The sequence below is a fragment of the Chaetura pelagica genome, unplaced genomic scaffold, assembly GCF_000747805.2.
Source record: "Chaetura pelagica isolate M959 unplaced genomic scaffold, ChaPel_1.0 scaffold294, whole genome shotgun sequence".
Lineage (NCBI taxonomy): Eukaryota > Metazoa > Chordata > Aves > Apodiformes > Apodidae > Chaetura > Chaetura pelagica.
In genome coordinates this window covers 1,929,091-1,944,292 of record NW_009953068.1, presented here as the reverse complement: position 1 = coordinate 1,944,292, position 15,202 = coordinate 1,929,091, and the positions used below count along the sequence as shown (strand labels likewise).

Here is a 15,202-nt window from a genome sequence, read left to right as displayed (position 1 = left end):
CTAACCTTAAGGGCAGAACAGGGGTCTTAAGATAGTACATTCTTGCAAATCTTATGAAAATCAGAGTCTCTGGACTCTGGGTGCTGCAGCGGTATCCAAAAACACGGGGGAAGCTAGAGCAGCAGGAAAACATCTAAGAAACTGAGTTTTTTCAATTCAGCTGTCAAAAGAACAGTCTGTTGTTGATTTAACATTTTTTAAATAAAATAATCCATTCTAAATTATATCCCATATAATAAACATGAAGCTTTTGCAACCATATCTGCATTTTATAGGGTTACTGATAGGAAAGGGCATAAAATAAACGTGTGTGCACATAAATGTTTGGTACAGAATAGTGTCCCTCAGTGGGCAGGGGCAGAGGCTGGTGAGTTCATCTGTTACACATCCTGCATCCAGAAAAAAAGGCATGTGCACAGCAGCAGATCAGTCACAGCATGTGTTGTCTTTTGCTTGATGAGGATGCTTAAGGAACGCGAAGGGAAGAACTGAGGTTAATGGAGGGAGGTGATCAGGGCAGGAGCCTAGAGATATTAGGAATATCTTGAACGTAAGGTATCTTCAGCTTTACAGTTTTGGCATCAACTTGTTCGTTCTCTAGTACTGAGAGACCCTCCCTAAAACCCAATATCAGTAATTAGCATAACAAAGAGCAGAGGACACTTTCCGTTAAGTGTTTTCTTAAGACACGTTGCCAAGCCCAGCCTCCGGCCAATCTGTCACGCTGTTAGTAACTGATGATCCAGTTTGTGACAAGTATGGCAATATCAGAAATCAACGACTTACCCAGCTTTCAGCCAATAATAATGTGCATTTTTAAATATTTTTCCCATATACTTAGATTCTAACATAACAAAGGAAAATATGACCCTTTTTCAAATAAATTTTAAAAACTATCAATAAGCATGGATTAAATGTATTTCAGTTGTTACGAATTTTTAATTTCCATTTGATTGAGATTGTCTCCAGTATCAGCCAGACCTTTTTTGGGGCAGAGTTCACCTCTCATTCCCTTTGTAAAGAAAAGATAAAGTATTTTAAAAGGGGCTGCTCAGATATGCTAAATAGTAACAAAAGCTTATTCTTAGTCCTATGATTTATCATAAGAAATGATCCTGTAACACTAGATAGCCCCGCCTGGCTACATTTCAACGGGAACCCGTGCAGAAGGGCAGCCTGCAGAGCCAGCGGCGAACTCCCCCCACTGGTGAACACTGACCTTGTCACGTTGCGGGTCTCAGATCTGCAGGTAACACTGTGCCCACAGGGAGAGCAGGGAGATTGTTTTTCCCTTTGACTATCCGGTACTCAATTTAATTTTCACAAGCTGGCACTTAAAAAAAAAACCACAAAAACAAGACAAAAAAACAACCAACCCAAACAAAACAAAACAAAAAACCAAAAAGCAAAAAAACCAATAACAACCACAAAACAAACAAAACAAAAACTCAAAAAATAAAACAAACAAAAAAACCAAACTGAAAACACTACAAGCCCCCAACAAACCACCATTGCTGACTCCAATTAATAGAACTGTTCTGAACATACAGTGGCAAATGGGAACAGTGGCTGAGAATAAGCTCTATGTGAACAAAATTGATTATATTTCAGTAGAACAACCTGGTCCTCACTTCCCTCTGCTTTTTACACTTACCACCAGATTTGAGGGCTTCCTCTAACAGACGCCTGCTGCTCCATGTTCACATAATCCCTGTGTTATAATGCAAGGTTTGAGTGCTGAGGAGAAAGTCTGTGAGTTTTACCAGGTTTAGGCCTGGTAAGACACAGGCCTGTTAGTAGAGACACAAAATTTCATTGTTTCTAAGTGATCAAATTCTCCCTTAAAAGGGATCTCCAACCCTACTGTGATTTTTGAGGGACTTTACTGACCGGACAGTTAGAAACAGACTTGTAAGTGCTAGCTTGTAAGAGACATCAGTAACCCAGGCAATGCATTTGTTTTATACTAACAAAGCTGACTAAAGAACCATCTCCTTCCTCCTTCAGTTCAGAACAATAGCATCTCACCTCTGCATTAGATTTCAAATACTAATTCTGAAACACAGTTAATTGGAAAAATCACGCTGTGCATGATGACTGCAGACAGGCATGCTAATTGCTAAATTATTGCTCCAAAGCACTTGGGGAAGGACTGAGGATGTGGGCATCTGAGCAAGTTACCATGAAATAACTGTGAGCACAAGATTACTTCATATTAGCTAGAGGATGGGAACATACACACAGTTCCCTCCAGCAATTCTAGGTTATAAATTCACATGCCAGCTTGATCATAGTGAATAATTTGTTCATCCATGCTTAAGACACTGTCTTTCCTTTCAAACTCAAAGTCCAGGTGAAAAACTAGAGAATAGAAAAAAACATCACTGAAAGATCAACAAGCAACATGGCAAAACTCCTGGATTCAATGGAAGAATTGTGATAAACCAATACATTTTAAACAGTACCAAAATAAGAAAGTCTGGATGGTACCAATGGATTTTAAATAGGATTAAATTCCTCTTTAAAAATTAGTCATTCTAAGCATTCTTTGTAATGGCTTATGAGTGTTATGTCTATTTTAACTGAGACTAGCTATTTCCCTTTGAAGCCAATTTGTGTTGATACACAGTTCAACTTAAATCTGTTCCTCCTAAAAGAAGAAGTGTTTGCCCTTCGCTTCAATCACACTGGTAAACTGGAGTGAAGGAAAAAGGGTCCCAGTATATAACTGTGAACTACTTAACTCACCATCTTCCTCCTGCATTACAGGTATTTATTTAGCATTACCCTTGGAATTCTGGACTGTTAGGATACTCAAGTTTAAGAAGCCAGTGATGTGTCAGAGATCCCCTTGTGCAGAGTAAAGAATAGCACAGAAGAATTCAGGACATACCTTCATTGCACGGTGCAGTGTGCTGGCATCTATGCTAGATTTAAATGGGCAGCACAAGCAACCTCATACCAGAGAGCTCTGCACAATGAAAATGAGTTTCTGATTAACAGAGTTTTTCATTAAAGCATTTCTTAAAGCAACCTCGGACCTTCTTTTCACAGCAACCTCTACCTGGGAAGTCCTCACAGCAGACCAAGTGTCCCCATGAAGAATGAGGTGAGCTGTCTGTCTCAGTCACGCTCCCACACATGCCTTTCCAGACGATTTTGGTAACTGAAATGAAATTGCTGTACCTCCTAATAAACAATAGAAACATGAGATGTCCTTTTTCCAGTAAATTCAAGGCTATGTACATGTCTGCCCTTTTTCATCACCAAGTGAAATTGTTATTCTGTGCCTCTGGAGACACGATTGCACAGCACAAAGGCTTAGGACTGACCGAAAGCTTTACTTAAGAATATCTGAGTGCTCGATGAGTTTCCATTCCCGAAGCAGGATCAACAGTTTCATCTTTTGATCCACGGAGATGCCTCTCCAGCGCTCCGGAGGTCATTTCTGATTTTGCACCTCAGGAAGATGCCGGAATGCACCGAGGCAGACCAGCCAGCAGGTGACCTCCTACACTCAAAAAGGCAGGCGAGTTCCTTTGCCCTTCGGTGAAACGTACCAAAAGTGTGTAAAACATGACAAAATATCTCCAGAAACTCCAGTGTGAATTAAGGATGTCTCCCCTAGCCTTTTATGCAGTCGAACTTTGCTACTGCAATTTGGAACAGAAAGCCAACTGCAAGGGACATAATGTTTTTATATTAATGAAAACCAAGTTTTCATAGTTATAATCACTCCTTCCACATTAAAATAACAAACTGTTGTAACCTATCAGCTCAATTAAAGACCAAAAAAGAAAAATCAGTGAAGATTTATGTTAAGAAGAAGTGTTGTGTAGCTGTGGCTTTGCCCCTTGTTTTTAAAGTTTAGAAATACAATTTATCCAACTAAAACAGCATTGAAGCAATCTAATTAACCAAAAGTTGAGACATGGTGACTTCAATTATAAAAAATATTTGCAAGCAAAATTCCCTGTTAATGTTTGAAAAGTTAAGGTTTTAAATATCCTTATATGTAGTCTTTTAAATATGTACGAAGGGGAAACACTGATTTGGGAACCCTTCACTCTCTCTATACATTGAATTAACTGCTGAAGGGAAAAGAGTTTAATGGATCAGGCCTGTAAAACTGAAATATATTATACTGCATTAAAAATACCCTTCTTTAGATAACTACAGCCTTTTCTTTTTGCAAACTATTGTCCAATATACAGAACAAGTTCACATGAGAGTTGCAACACAGTACAGACATGCATGATGATGCATTCCCTCAGGGTCCTCACCAAGTATGCAGGCACAGCAGATCATGTTAGCAAAGAAAGGGAAAATAATTCTAAGAAATAACCTCAGGAAACTGTTGCTGTTTGATCATTCCCTCTGCAGAGACAGATGGGAATAGAACAAATTTTGAAAAAACTTTGAGCCACATTTTCCATGATTCTCAATATCCATTAATTCTGCAAGATGTACCCTCAAACACATCCATACAAACATCTCTCACTGTGCTCTTGCCCCTCTGATATTGCTCTATATCATCTCTACTAATTGCCAGTCACCCCACTAAATCCTAGGTTACTGTTAATTAATTTTATGTGTTCATTGTATCAGCACTTAGCAGTTTCTTCGCTTACAATATTGAAGAAGCATCCCATGTAAGTAACATACCCTGCCTATTTCTGGAAGTCACATTCACATGCAACCTAAATACTGACCCTTCTGTATTTAATTCAACATTGTTATTAGTGTTTCTGGAGTAAATACATGGTACAAGTTGCTGTTCATGCAGCCCTACTTCAAACAATACACTATTTAATGTGAACAATATGTAAACAACACAAAATAAATTTAAAGTACATGATTAAAGAGTACAATATATCAGCTACTAATACTGATGGATAATACTAATGCAACAGATAAACCCAGCAATATGGTGTACTCCTCTGATTAAAGCCAACAAACATGTTTCATCACTTCTGCCTATCAAAAGCAAAAAACATTCTGAAAATGTGACTGGCTAAAATGAAGGACTTACTACATTAACAACTGATTCACTCATGCAAAGGTGAGTTAAGCAACTATTTCAGCTTAGGTTATCTATTATATTAAAGACTCGCCTAAGTTACAAGATCTGACTGACACAATTAATCACCTTAAAGCACTGCATTTTCCATACTCTACTACTAGCATATGATCCATGTAATCAGTGTGTAAAGAACTTCAACTGTCCCTGGCCATGTACGTAGGAGTCATTGTTAAAATCAAGTGCTAACACAGGAAATAAATGAGGCTATCAGAAAGGACACATAATGGACTCGACCCTCTGTGGACACCAGCTGTCACCCTGCACCCTCAGAGCATTCTGCAAGACAAACAAGTATGAGGAGAGAGATGATTCTGGCAATTCCCCTCACATCCTGGGTCATGCTGAACCTATGTTGAAACAGAACTGATTCCTGACTTGACATTGCCTGATAACTTTCCACTGCCTCTGTTCACACTGGGGCTCTCATGATAGCTGGAGGCACAACACACAGAACTAGGTGAAGGCATCCAAACAGAAGAATATAAGGAAAAATAATCAAAATGGCAAAACAAGAAAGTTGCCAGGATTCGCAAGGGGCTCTGAACCTCCAAAGCCTAAGGAATGATTAAGAAATAAAAGCAGGTATTTCCTTGTAAAAGCTGGCACTGCTCCAAAGAAGAGCTAGCTTCTGCCAATAGGAAGTAGCCATCAAGTTTTTCTAAGAGCAACTGTTTACCTACCAGAATATTTTCCAAGAAGTTCAACTTCTGAACCAGGATATGCAAACAGAAGAAGTTACCGGAACAGGAGCTTTTAGGCATGTGAGGTTTCAACACTTGGCTGTTTTCCTGGGAGAGCTTGCTCAACGTGTTAAAATACTTACACAGAATCCAGAACAGAGGCTGTCAGTTCACTGTGACAGCACCACAACAAGCTCAGTCTCTCCTGTATTGCCCCAGCTCATTCTGCAACATCCCCCTAGTGCTGCACTTTCTGCATCATCTCAGTGAAGTGCAGTTCCTTTACCTTTTTCCTTTAATCTGTGTCTACCAACTCCAGCGTATCCCAATGCATCCATGTGCCAAGATGGACACAGTGCCTCTCAGGTAACATCACATCCAAAGACAGAGCTCACAGTGCACAATTCTATCCTCTAATTTAGCCACGACCCTAACCACATTTGGAAATGATGTTAAAATGGAGCATCTTCTAGTGTCTCCAAATCCTGCAGAACTCTCTGGTCCACATTTTCCCTCCAGCATTAGGAAGAAAATTCTGCAGGGGAACACTATGCTTGGGACCAAGCTAGACAGAAAAGAGCCAGAGTGCTGAAGACTACAGCATGGAAATGGGGATTACAATCAGACAGACCACAGCCAAGCACCAGAGATGCCAACAGCTAGACCTTTTAAAAGGAAAGAGAGCCCATGCAATGAAACAGAATCAAGGATAAGGAATGGTGTGGGAAGGGGATGGGCTGAACATTAACCAAGTTGATTGGAAACAGAAGCCAGAACAACAAAGAAAAGCCCCAAAGTAAGACACTGAACAACCGCAGCCTCCCCTTGAGCTGTGGGATTCCTTCACATATCAGCTAGTTGGGGTGTCCAGCAATGGATTCCCTGACCTGCGCCTGCCTCCCTGACCAGCTGATCCAAAGCTGTCTGATTCCCAGGTAGAATCTCTCAGGTACCAGCAGAGGACATACAGCCTGCCAAGGACACCCAGCACTATGTATAAAAATCTATTTACACAACCAGTGTTTGCAAAGCTTTCCAGTAATGTTTTGTTTTTACAGAACTAGTAGCAGGGGGTGCTGGGAAGCAAGCCTTCCCACCCCCTGCAGGGTGGGCATCTCATTTCTTTCAGATTGCCATGACTGATGTGCTCCAGCCTCCAAATGTACAAGAAAAAAATGGTTCTCAGTCTGACAGAACAAATCAAATAAAGAGATCTTTACCTCAAAATGCAGGAATGTCCTTCTAAACAGGTAGGCTTTCCTTTATGTTACAGTGGGAGGGGGAGATCACCTTTCATATGAGAGCTAGGATTAGCAGGCTGCCTCTGCACCAGATCTCTGCTGTTTAATGAGCATGTCAGTTTTCTGGAATGTAGAAAACTGGCAAAAAAATGCAGCTGCTACAAAATTACGTAAGTTAGTTAGTTTCTGGCCTTGGCCGAGTCCACAGAATAATTTAATTTCACAGGAATCTAACAAAATGAAGCAAATAGGAATGACAATGCAAGGGAAATTCAGGGAAAAGATACTATGGAGATGCAAGGAGCATTCTGAGCTCTTTAAATACACTGCTTGATCTTAAATGTACTGTTATTACTCCAAAGTGAAACAGTATCTCATTAGACCTTGCAAGGAAAATCTGGCATCTTGTATTCTGCAACATTAATAACACAAAAAAGGTTAGAAGCCATGAAGCATGACGCAATTTTGCTGTCAAAAAATCTGTCATGCAGAAAGGTTACTACAGGAGAGGGCAACAATGGAGGTTCAAATTTCTTAAAAATCAAGTTAAACTGTTGCTATACATGCATCTACAATTGCTATTTGGGAGGTGTGCTTCCCGCCTGCCTTTTTTATGAGGTACCACATGAAATGTATTGCTACTAAGCTACCACTAAACCTGGAATAGGGCACAACCTCTTTGGATGCAGGCAATGCTACTAAAATGCCTAGAGGAGCTCCAACATGAACTTCAGTGCCTACGGCTGCTGGGAACACCAACAGCAATGAAGGGAGAACGTCTTTTCCTAAAAAAGGCCTTGTAAAAAGCTCAACCTCTAGCCAACTTCCAGAATATCTTTGTTCCAGAATTGTCTGAGTTAACTGAGACTTCTCTTGTGAATGAGAAACAAAGCTTTAATCGACTATGGTGATGGGAGAGCTAATTCATAGAATCACAGAATCACTTAGGTTGGAAAAGACCTTTAAGATCATACAGTCCAACTATTAACCCTCCTCTATCAAGTCCAGCAATAAACTATATTCCCAAGTGCCACATCGAGGTGACTCAAACACATCCAGGGATGGTGACTGTTGGGTAGGGAAGACAAAGAAGCCTTCTACAAGTGCATGTGATCTCTGTCACAAGGTGCATGTGCCCAAGTCAACTGATGCTGCCTGTAGTGGCTAGGATACCCCTCCAGCGTGAAGTTCTGAAGGGACTGGGAGAAGAGATGTAATAGGAGGCACCCAAGGTACAAGTGTGATGGGATTTCTCCCTCACTACAAAAGCAGCTAGGTCAGAGGACTGAGACATGAAGATGATCAAAGTAAGAATCTGTTAACTTATGCCTGTGGCCCACTGCACGGATCTGAGATGGAACTGAGGCAGAGCTACCCCTTGTTCCTTGTCATTCTGGGTAGTAACAGGTACTAGTAATGTATGTGGAACACAAGGACAAGGAACTGGAATGCAAGGTACATGTTTGTGAGATGCTTGCAGGAGAGTCACGGTTAAAGTTGGACTCACTGGGTTTTTTCCACACCTTCCTTAGAGTATGCTGGGAATAGTCACAGAAATAAGGCAGATTCTCAACAATAATGGAGCAGGGATGACAGCTGAGTAAAATGTAACTTTTCTGCAGGACTCGCTTGTGGCAGCATTAAGAGAAGGCAAAGTCAAGGTCACCTGCTAGAGCATACATGGAGGTTAGGAGCTCCATGCAGTAGGCAAAGGATACAGGTTCTGCGTTCTGCTCATACTAAAGAAGTAACACCGTTTTTCCAAAGAAGAGTTATGACATTGTCCCTACTAGGTTTGCCAGACTGCTGGAAAATGCTATGTCCTTTATCATCATATTGCCTGTAAATTTTCCCTACTACAACAATTAAGAACAACCCTTCTGCTCAGAGCAAGAGGAGCAGCATGAACCCCATGTATGTTTCCAAAAAGCCTGAACTGTTAAGACTAGAAGGAAGTGTTGCCAGTACCTCAGACAACTGAATAACCTGGCGGAACTAAAACTCTCCCCCTGCTCCAGCTCATTATGAACTCAGCAACTAAGTTAGTGGAGTCTCTGATAGAACAGTTACTTTTCATCGTAAGACTGAGAGCACCAGACTTTTGCAAGAAGCTCTCCTGAATTCCAAAGTGAAATGATGAAATTTAAGGAGTAAAATTCATATAAAGCTCATTATAAACATTATGGGTTTGAAATAACCTCAATTTAGGCTGCAGAACAGTTCCATTTCTCATTTAATCAGCTTTTGATACAGATCTGGGAATATTCCAGCTGTTGACACGAGCTTGGGGCCCTGGGCCACTTTCCAAGTGTTTTCAAACACACATTGGGCAAACAAGCTCTTTCTCAAACTATGCCTGTTAGTTAAACTACCTTTTCTCTACACCTTCATCTTCCATTTTCTTTCTCTCCTCTATCCCAAATTTTTCATGCACAGATAACATTCAAGTCACAATTCTTTCTCTGTATCTGATATTATATAAAGGCAAAGCCTCTCCACCTTTGTTAAACAAAACTATTTCCTTTGGTGGGTTTGCCACCTGGAACATATAACACAAAGCTATGTTAGCAGAAGCTAATGTTTCTGGCAGGACAGCCAACAGTATCCTCATTGACATATCCTTTAGATAGATGGTGGTACTGAGATAAAGGCAGGGTGAGGAGCATTCTTGAGTAACTAGAGCACTGTCATGTGGATCACAGGCTCAGATCCAATGACTGAAAAAAGAAAAATATGAAAACTGGGATGTGTAAACAGTGAGTTTAAAAAATAAAATAAAATTGGGAATCAGAATTAAACTTTTAAAGTCCTTTAATGAAAGTGTTCTGAAAGGGTGTCTCAGTGCAAGACCAGCTTCATGGAACTTTTCTTTGCCACTCTTTTACCCAGTGACTTAACCATGTATTTAATAAAAGACTTCATGTATCATAATGGTAGTAACATATTTGTGACCCTAAGTATATTTTCAGTAACTACCTCACAGCAAGTCTTAGCAATGCTACTGAAATTATCCAACAGGCCTAGCTTGCAGGACATCATGCCCTTCCTCTGCCAGCCATTCCTGCGACCACCAGACATGGCAATGGATACCACTGTCACGCCAGCAGGGCCAAGGGCAGTGTCCAAGTCTGTGCCTGGTCACATATCACTGTGAAGTGACTCAGGTGCTACTACAGGTCTGTATGTTTCTGCACATCTGAAGTTTAGTCATGATCACAACTGTTTATTGCAAAAGGAAAAAGATGCTTTTGCTCTTGTTCTGTTTAAAATTAATCAGGAAAACTAAATCACATACAGAGAGTTGGGATTTTTCCTCAGCCATAATGCTAAGAAATCTGGTTATCTATTTGAGAAATCACATCATGGCTAGTCCCAGTACAACTGTAAATGTCACAAAGCAGCAGAAGCAGGGGCAGTCTATTCAACACTTTTGTTTGTGCTAAAAAAAGGGCAACAATTGAAATGAATGCCTGAAATTAGAAAAAGGTATTAAAGTTTTAAATTGAGAATTTTAATTATAGAAGAAACATGAGTTCAAGCCCAGAAAAGACATGCAAAGGAGAAGAAGGTAAGTTTTCCATAATGGATGCCTGAGGGGCTTAGAAGGACCAGCACAACTTTTTTGCACTCAGATTAAAAAGCTTATCAAAAAGTCGCCGTATTTTTCACAAAGTTGTCAAAGTAGAAAGGTGAACTCACAGCCTTAACCAAATGTCATGCTGCAGTGAGTCAGGACAGAACAAACACAAACTTACAAACCCAGTTTGTTCTTTGTATCATGAAAGCCTGGCAGAACTCCAGCGCTGGAGTAATGCCAAACCAGCACACCAGAGCCTTTGAACTTCTAAAGCTCATGTTTTTCCTGTACTGTTTAACATCTTAACTAATTAAATTCAACGTACGAATGGATTTAAGAAATAAATGCAAGTAGGCAAAGTTTCAACATTCCCTAACGACTCAGGTCGTGTCCAACCACCACAGGCAAGGCCTGGGGAGCTGGGGGCACCGAGCAGGGCTCGAGATTTCAACAGACCCGGGCCTGGGCACCTGCCTGTCGCTGCCGGCACGTTGCTGAACTGCTGCACTGCCCCTGAAAGGCGTTTCGAGGTTTACTTTTAGTCACATTTCAGGCAATAATAATGCATTTCTTTCTGATTAAACTAGCTTTAAGAGATCTTAAATATCATCTCCAAACATAGAAAAATGTGTTCAATATGAAGAAAAGGAAAATCCAGGTACTGTTCTTCTTCTATCCATTTTTCAACAGGAACACAAAGGAAATTTTTGAGGAAAACTTGCTTTTAGTGACCTCTAAATAAAGGCATCTCACCATCCTACATCTGCAAAGCAGCACTTCCATTGGTTCTTACCCACCAACTGTTCTTTAGTCCCTCTTATACTATGCCCCAGGCCTTACTGTTCAGAAGTTCACTTCAACTGACAACAGCAATATGGATGTGCTGGATCTGCCCAGCTGCAAAGGAAGGTCCATCACTTAGTGTTTGGCAGGCATCTGATTTTTGTGAGTTGTAGTCACATCACAGTGATGTTGCACACTGTAATGACCGTGGTGCCTTAATGATGAGAACCTCTAACCACTGACCATGAGACGTTGACAATTAGAAGATCAATATCCATCCAGGTCAGATGTCCTGTCCAAGACTTCCCTTTCTAATGTATTAAAACATTATAGACTTCAGCAGGGGGCGAGGGATGTGGGGGAGGTGGGAAGGGGTTTCTTTTTGATCAGGTTTGTTTCAACTTTTTTTATTATACCTCAGAATGATAGTCTGTTCCCACCAGCTCTTCCTCAGGAATACAACCTATGTGGTATGGTTTGTTTGGGATCAAGTTGTCTTTTGGCATAAATTACCCCCAAAATATTCTGCTTTAGTTTAGATGTACAAATGCCCATAATCCAAACATATATATATTTTTAATGACTGAAATAAAGTTTCAGTCCAGTTTTCTTAAACTAAAGGCTTATTCATCTTCCTATATAATCCTTTATCAAGCTCTAGTATGGAAACTTATTTACATTGAAAAGCATTTTTGCTTCATATTTAGAATAATTATGACAATGAAATGTTTTGTTCAGGTCTAAGAGGGGAAAAGTCATGTTCTGCTAAAACCTGAGTTTTAATAACTTTACAGTGAAAGGTAAAATTAAAGAAAGGTTTCAGTGCAATAGGTACATCAACTAGGAAGGGAAAGTAATTTAACAGATTTTTTTAGTTTCAGTTGGAAATTTATCACATAGAAAAACCTTCCTTGTATAAGGAAGGAACTTTGTCAGGGAAGTTTGCAAAAGCAAAATTCTATGTCTTGTTCATCTTACAAATGGATCTCAATCTCTTCTAACCTTAATAGCCAATGCTAAATAAGGCTTTTTCAAAATTCAGTTTTCATAAGGAAAAACCCTGGAGAACAAATGGTATTAGTCCCGAGGAAATTACTTTTACTGCATGTATGTGACTGTAACAGCCTGAGAACAAAAATCGATGGCTTGTCCGCACACCAAGTACCTTTGAGATTATGAAAAATCAGGGCCTGAATAACTTATTTTTACTTTCTGAAAGAGCACTGGGACAAACATAAAACAAAACCAACACAAAAAATCAACCTATTCTCTGTGCAACATTCAGTGTTTGCTGCAATCCTATTTTCCCAATGTATATCGCAATGCCGCAGAGTACCTGTGCCTAAGGGAACACTAACTTTTCCTTAAGTGCAGAGCAAGAACATGAGACATGAAAGCTTTTATTCCAGTGCAGATTTCTTGTGTGATCTTCAGTGCTTCATTTAATCTCACTGTGTTTTGCTTCTATACTATAAAAGGGGGCTCTTCTTTTCCATAGTTTTCAACAATGTTGTCAAATGGGAGGACGGAGCTGGAGCAGCAGGTGCTGGAGCTGGAGGAGGAGGTAAGGGGCTGGAGGGGGAGGAGGTGGTAAGGGGCTGGAGGGGGAGGAGGTGGTAAGGGGCTGGAGGGGGAGGAGGTGGTAAGGGGCTGACTCTGCGGCCGGCGCTGCCATCTCCCTGCACACGGCTCTCTGCAGAACCAGAAGCTGCTGCTGGAAAACCAACTCCTGCGGGAGAAGACGTGTACCCTTGCCCTGGAGAACCAGGAGCTGCGCTGCCGCCTGGGTCTGGATGCTCTGAAGGTGGAGGAGGAGAGCGAGTCCCAGGTGAGGCTGCTGTGCCAGTGGGTTGGCTCCAGGAGCTGCCGGGCTCCGGGCGGGGAATGGCCCCTGCCTGGGCAGCTCTTGGGCAGTAACAGCTGTGCTGTGAGGTGCGGTACTTGGTGTGCCAGAAACACCCATGTCCTCCAAATGGAGGCTTTCCCACAGACTGGCTAGATACCCACTTCAAAGCAGGGACCATTGGTAGTGTGGGAGATGGCAAGCTGACTGCTTTCAAGCTATTTTAAGATTATTTTGTCTGGTCTTCTACATTATGTTCTAGAAATGAAGTGGTAACTGTTAGTAATGTATGCTTGCCTCAGAAGAACAGAGGGTATAGTGGAGGGGGTCAGGCTCTCGTTTTAAAAGTAGTGAACAGAATCGTTCTCTAACTAGATGGAAGTTTGAGGCAGCTTTGGAAGTGGTCTTACCTTCAGGTTCCTGCTGTACAAACTGCAGAATACAATGTTGGAAGCCTTAGTAGGAAAAGCATGGTCTTCAGGATAATGTACTATACTGTCAAAACACTTGTGGTGACTGCCTGGATTTTTCCCTTGACACAGGTTGTGAAGGAATCGCAGGTGGATGAGATTAGATTGGTGACCGGGTCCGCTGAGTCCGCAGCACTCAGACTACGTGTTCCTCTGCAGCAGGTGCAGGCCCAGCAGTCACCATTTCTGATAGCTTCCATATGGATTCTGATGGCAGTGACTCTTCAGACTCGGAGGTAAGCATCCACTCCTCTACAAAATGGCCATGAAATTCAGAACCACTGGATTTAAGACTCATGTCAGAATTTCCTGATGTCAAGTCAGGCTTTCCATAGTTGGCTTGTTTTCCAAATCTTGGTATGTCATATGTGCGGCTCAAAACAGCTGTGTTGGACTCTGAGTACAGGAGTTCATGGAAGTTTCCATAAAATCTTAGAGGATGTTGCCTGAAACAGTATCTTTGCTCTTACATTAAAAGTGTGTAAATACCAAAAGCATACTGTGCTTTTGCTGTTGTTTGAAATAAACTTGGTAATTTTCTGATGTGCTGGAACCTAGCAAAGCTATTCATGCCAAAAGCTTGTTTCTTATGAATGAATTCCACAAATGCAAGGACAGGCATCTTTCACCTTCTAGGGTGGTTTTGGTTTAAACCAAACCTCAAACCTTGGGTATGTGCAGGTCTGTCTAAGCCAAGTTCTGATACATGATCTCTGGAGTCAGCGGGTAGTGTGGTGTTTGTACCTGATGGGTCCAAGATCTCAAGGAGTTTCTAATAGAGGTTGTGAATAGCAAATGCATGTAGGGCTCTATGAGGGTTGCCAGTTCCCTTACAAAAAGTTAATGGACAAAATGCTCCTAAGAAAAGGTAATTGCCTTAACTGTCTGTTCTGTTAGTGGTGGTCTGGGTAAAACTTGTGTTCACATTAACATGTTTTAACTTCCACATGAAGGTTAATAAATGCTGCAACTGATGTTTTGATGTAACAGTAGTAGGCTGTCTTTCTAAAACAGTATTTTTCTCTGCAGTCTGATCTCCTATTGGGCTTTCTGGACAGTCTGGACCCAGAGATGTTTCTCAAATATGCTGATTCAGAGTCAACATGCCTGGAAAAGCTGGAAGAAGAGATCTGTGGAGAAACAAATTCCATACCAACCTCCCCCTCTCCATCTTTGGGGTCCCCATCAGCCAAGCTGGAGGCCATTAATGAACTGATAAGGTTTGACCATGTGTACACAAAGCCCCTAATACTGGAGATTCCTGTTAAAATGGGCAACCAAACCAATATGCTAGTGAAAATTGAGGAGGTATCTCCCTCTGCATCTGAAGACAAAGCTACCCCTGAGGTCTCAGTATCTGTGAAAGAGGAACCTGTAGACAGCTTCATGCCTGAGCTGGGCATCTCTCACCTGCTCTCCTCTCATCATAGCCTTGCAGCCCCAAGCTCTCTGCTGGATGCCTGTAGTGACTCTGGATATGAAGGATCACTCTCACCCTTCAGTGATATGTCCTCTCCACTTGGCA

At 41.3% G+C, this 15,202-nt stretch overlaps 1 protein-coding gene across 1 annotated transcript in view; it reads left to right on the top strand.

Moving 5' to 3' along the window:
• The first annotated feature begins 12,871 nt into the window (after positions 1 to 12,871).
• Positions 12,872 to 15,202, top strand: part of XBP1 (X-box binding protein 1) — a 2,622-nt gene continuing 291 nt past the window's right edge. The window contains 5 exon segments of the mRNA XM_009996871.1: positions 12,872 to 12,928; positions 13,064 to 13,192; positions 13,750 to 13,827; positions 13,830 to 13,913; positions 14,707 to 15,202. Coding sequence (XP_009995173.1) covers positions 12,872 to 12,928; positions 13,064 to 13,192; positions 13,750 to 13,827; positions 13,830 to 13,913; positions 14,707 to 15,202 — 844 coding nt within the window.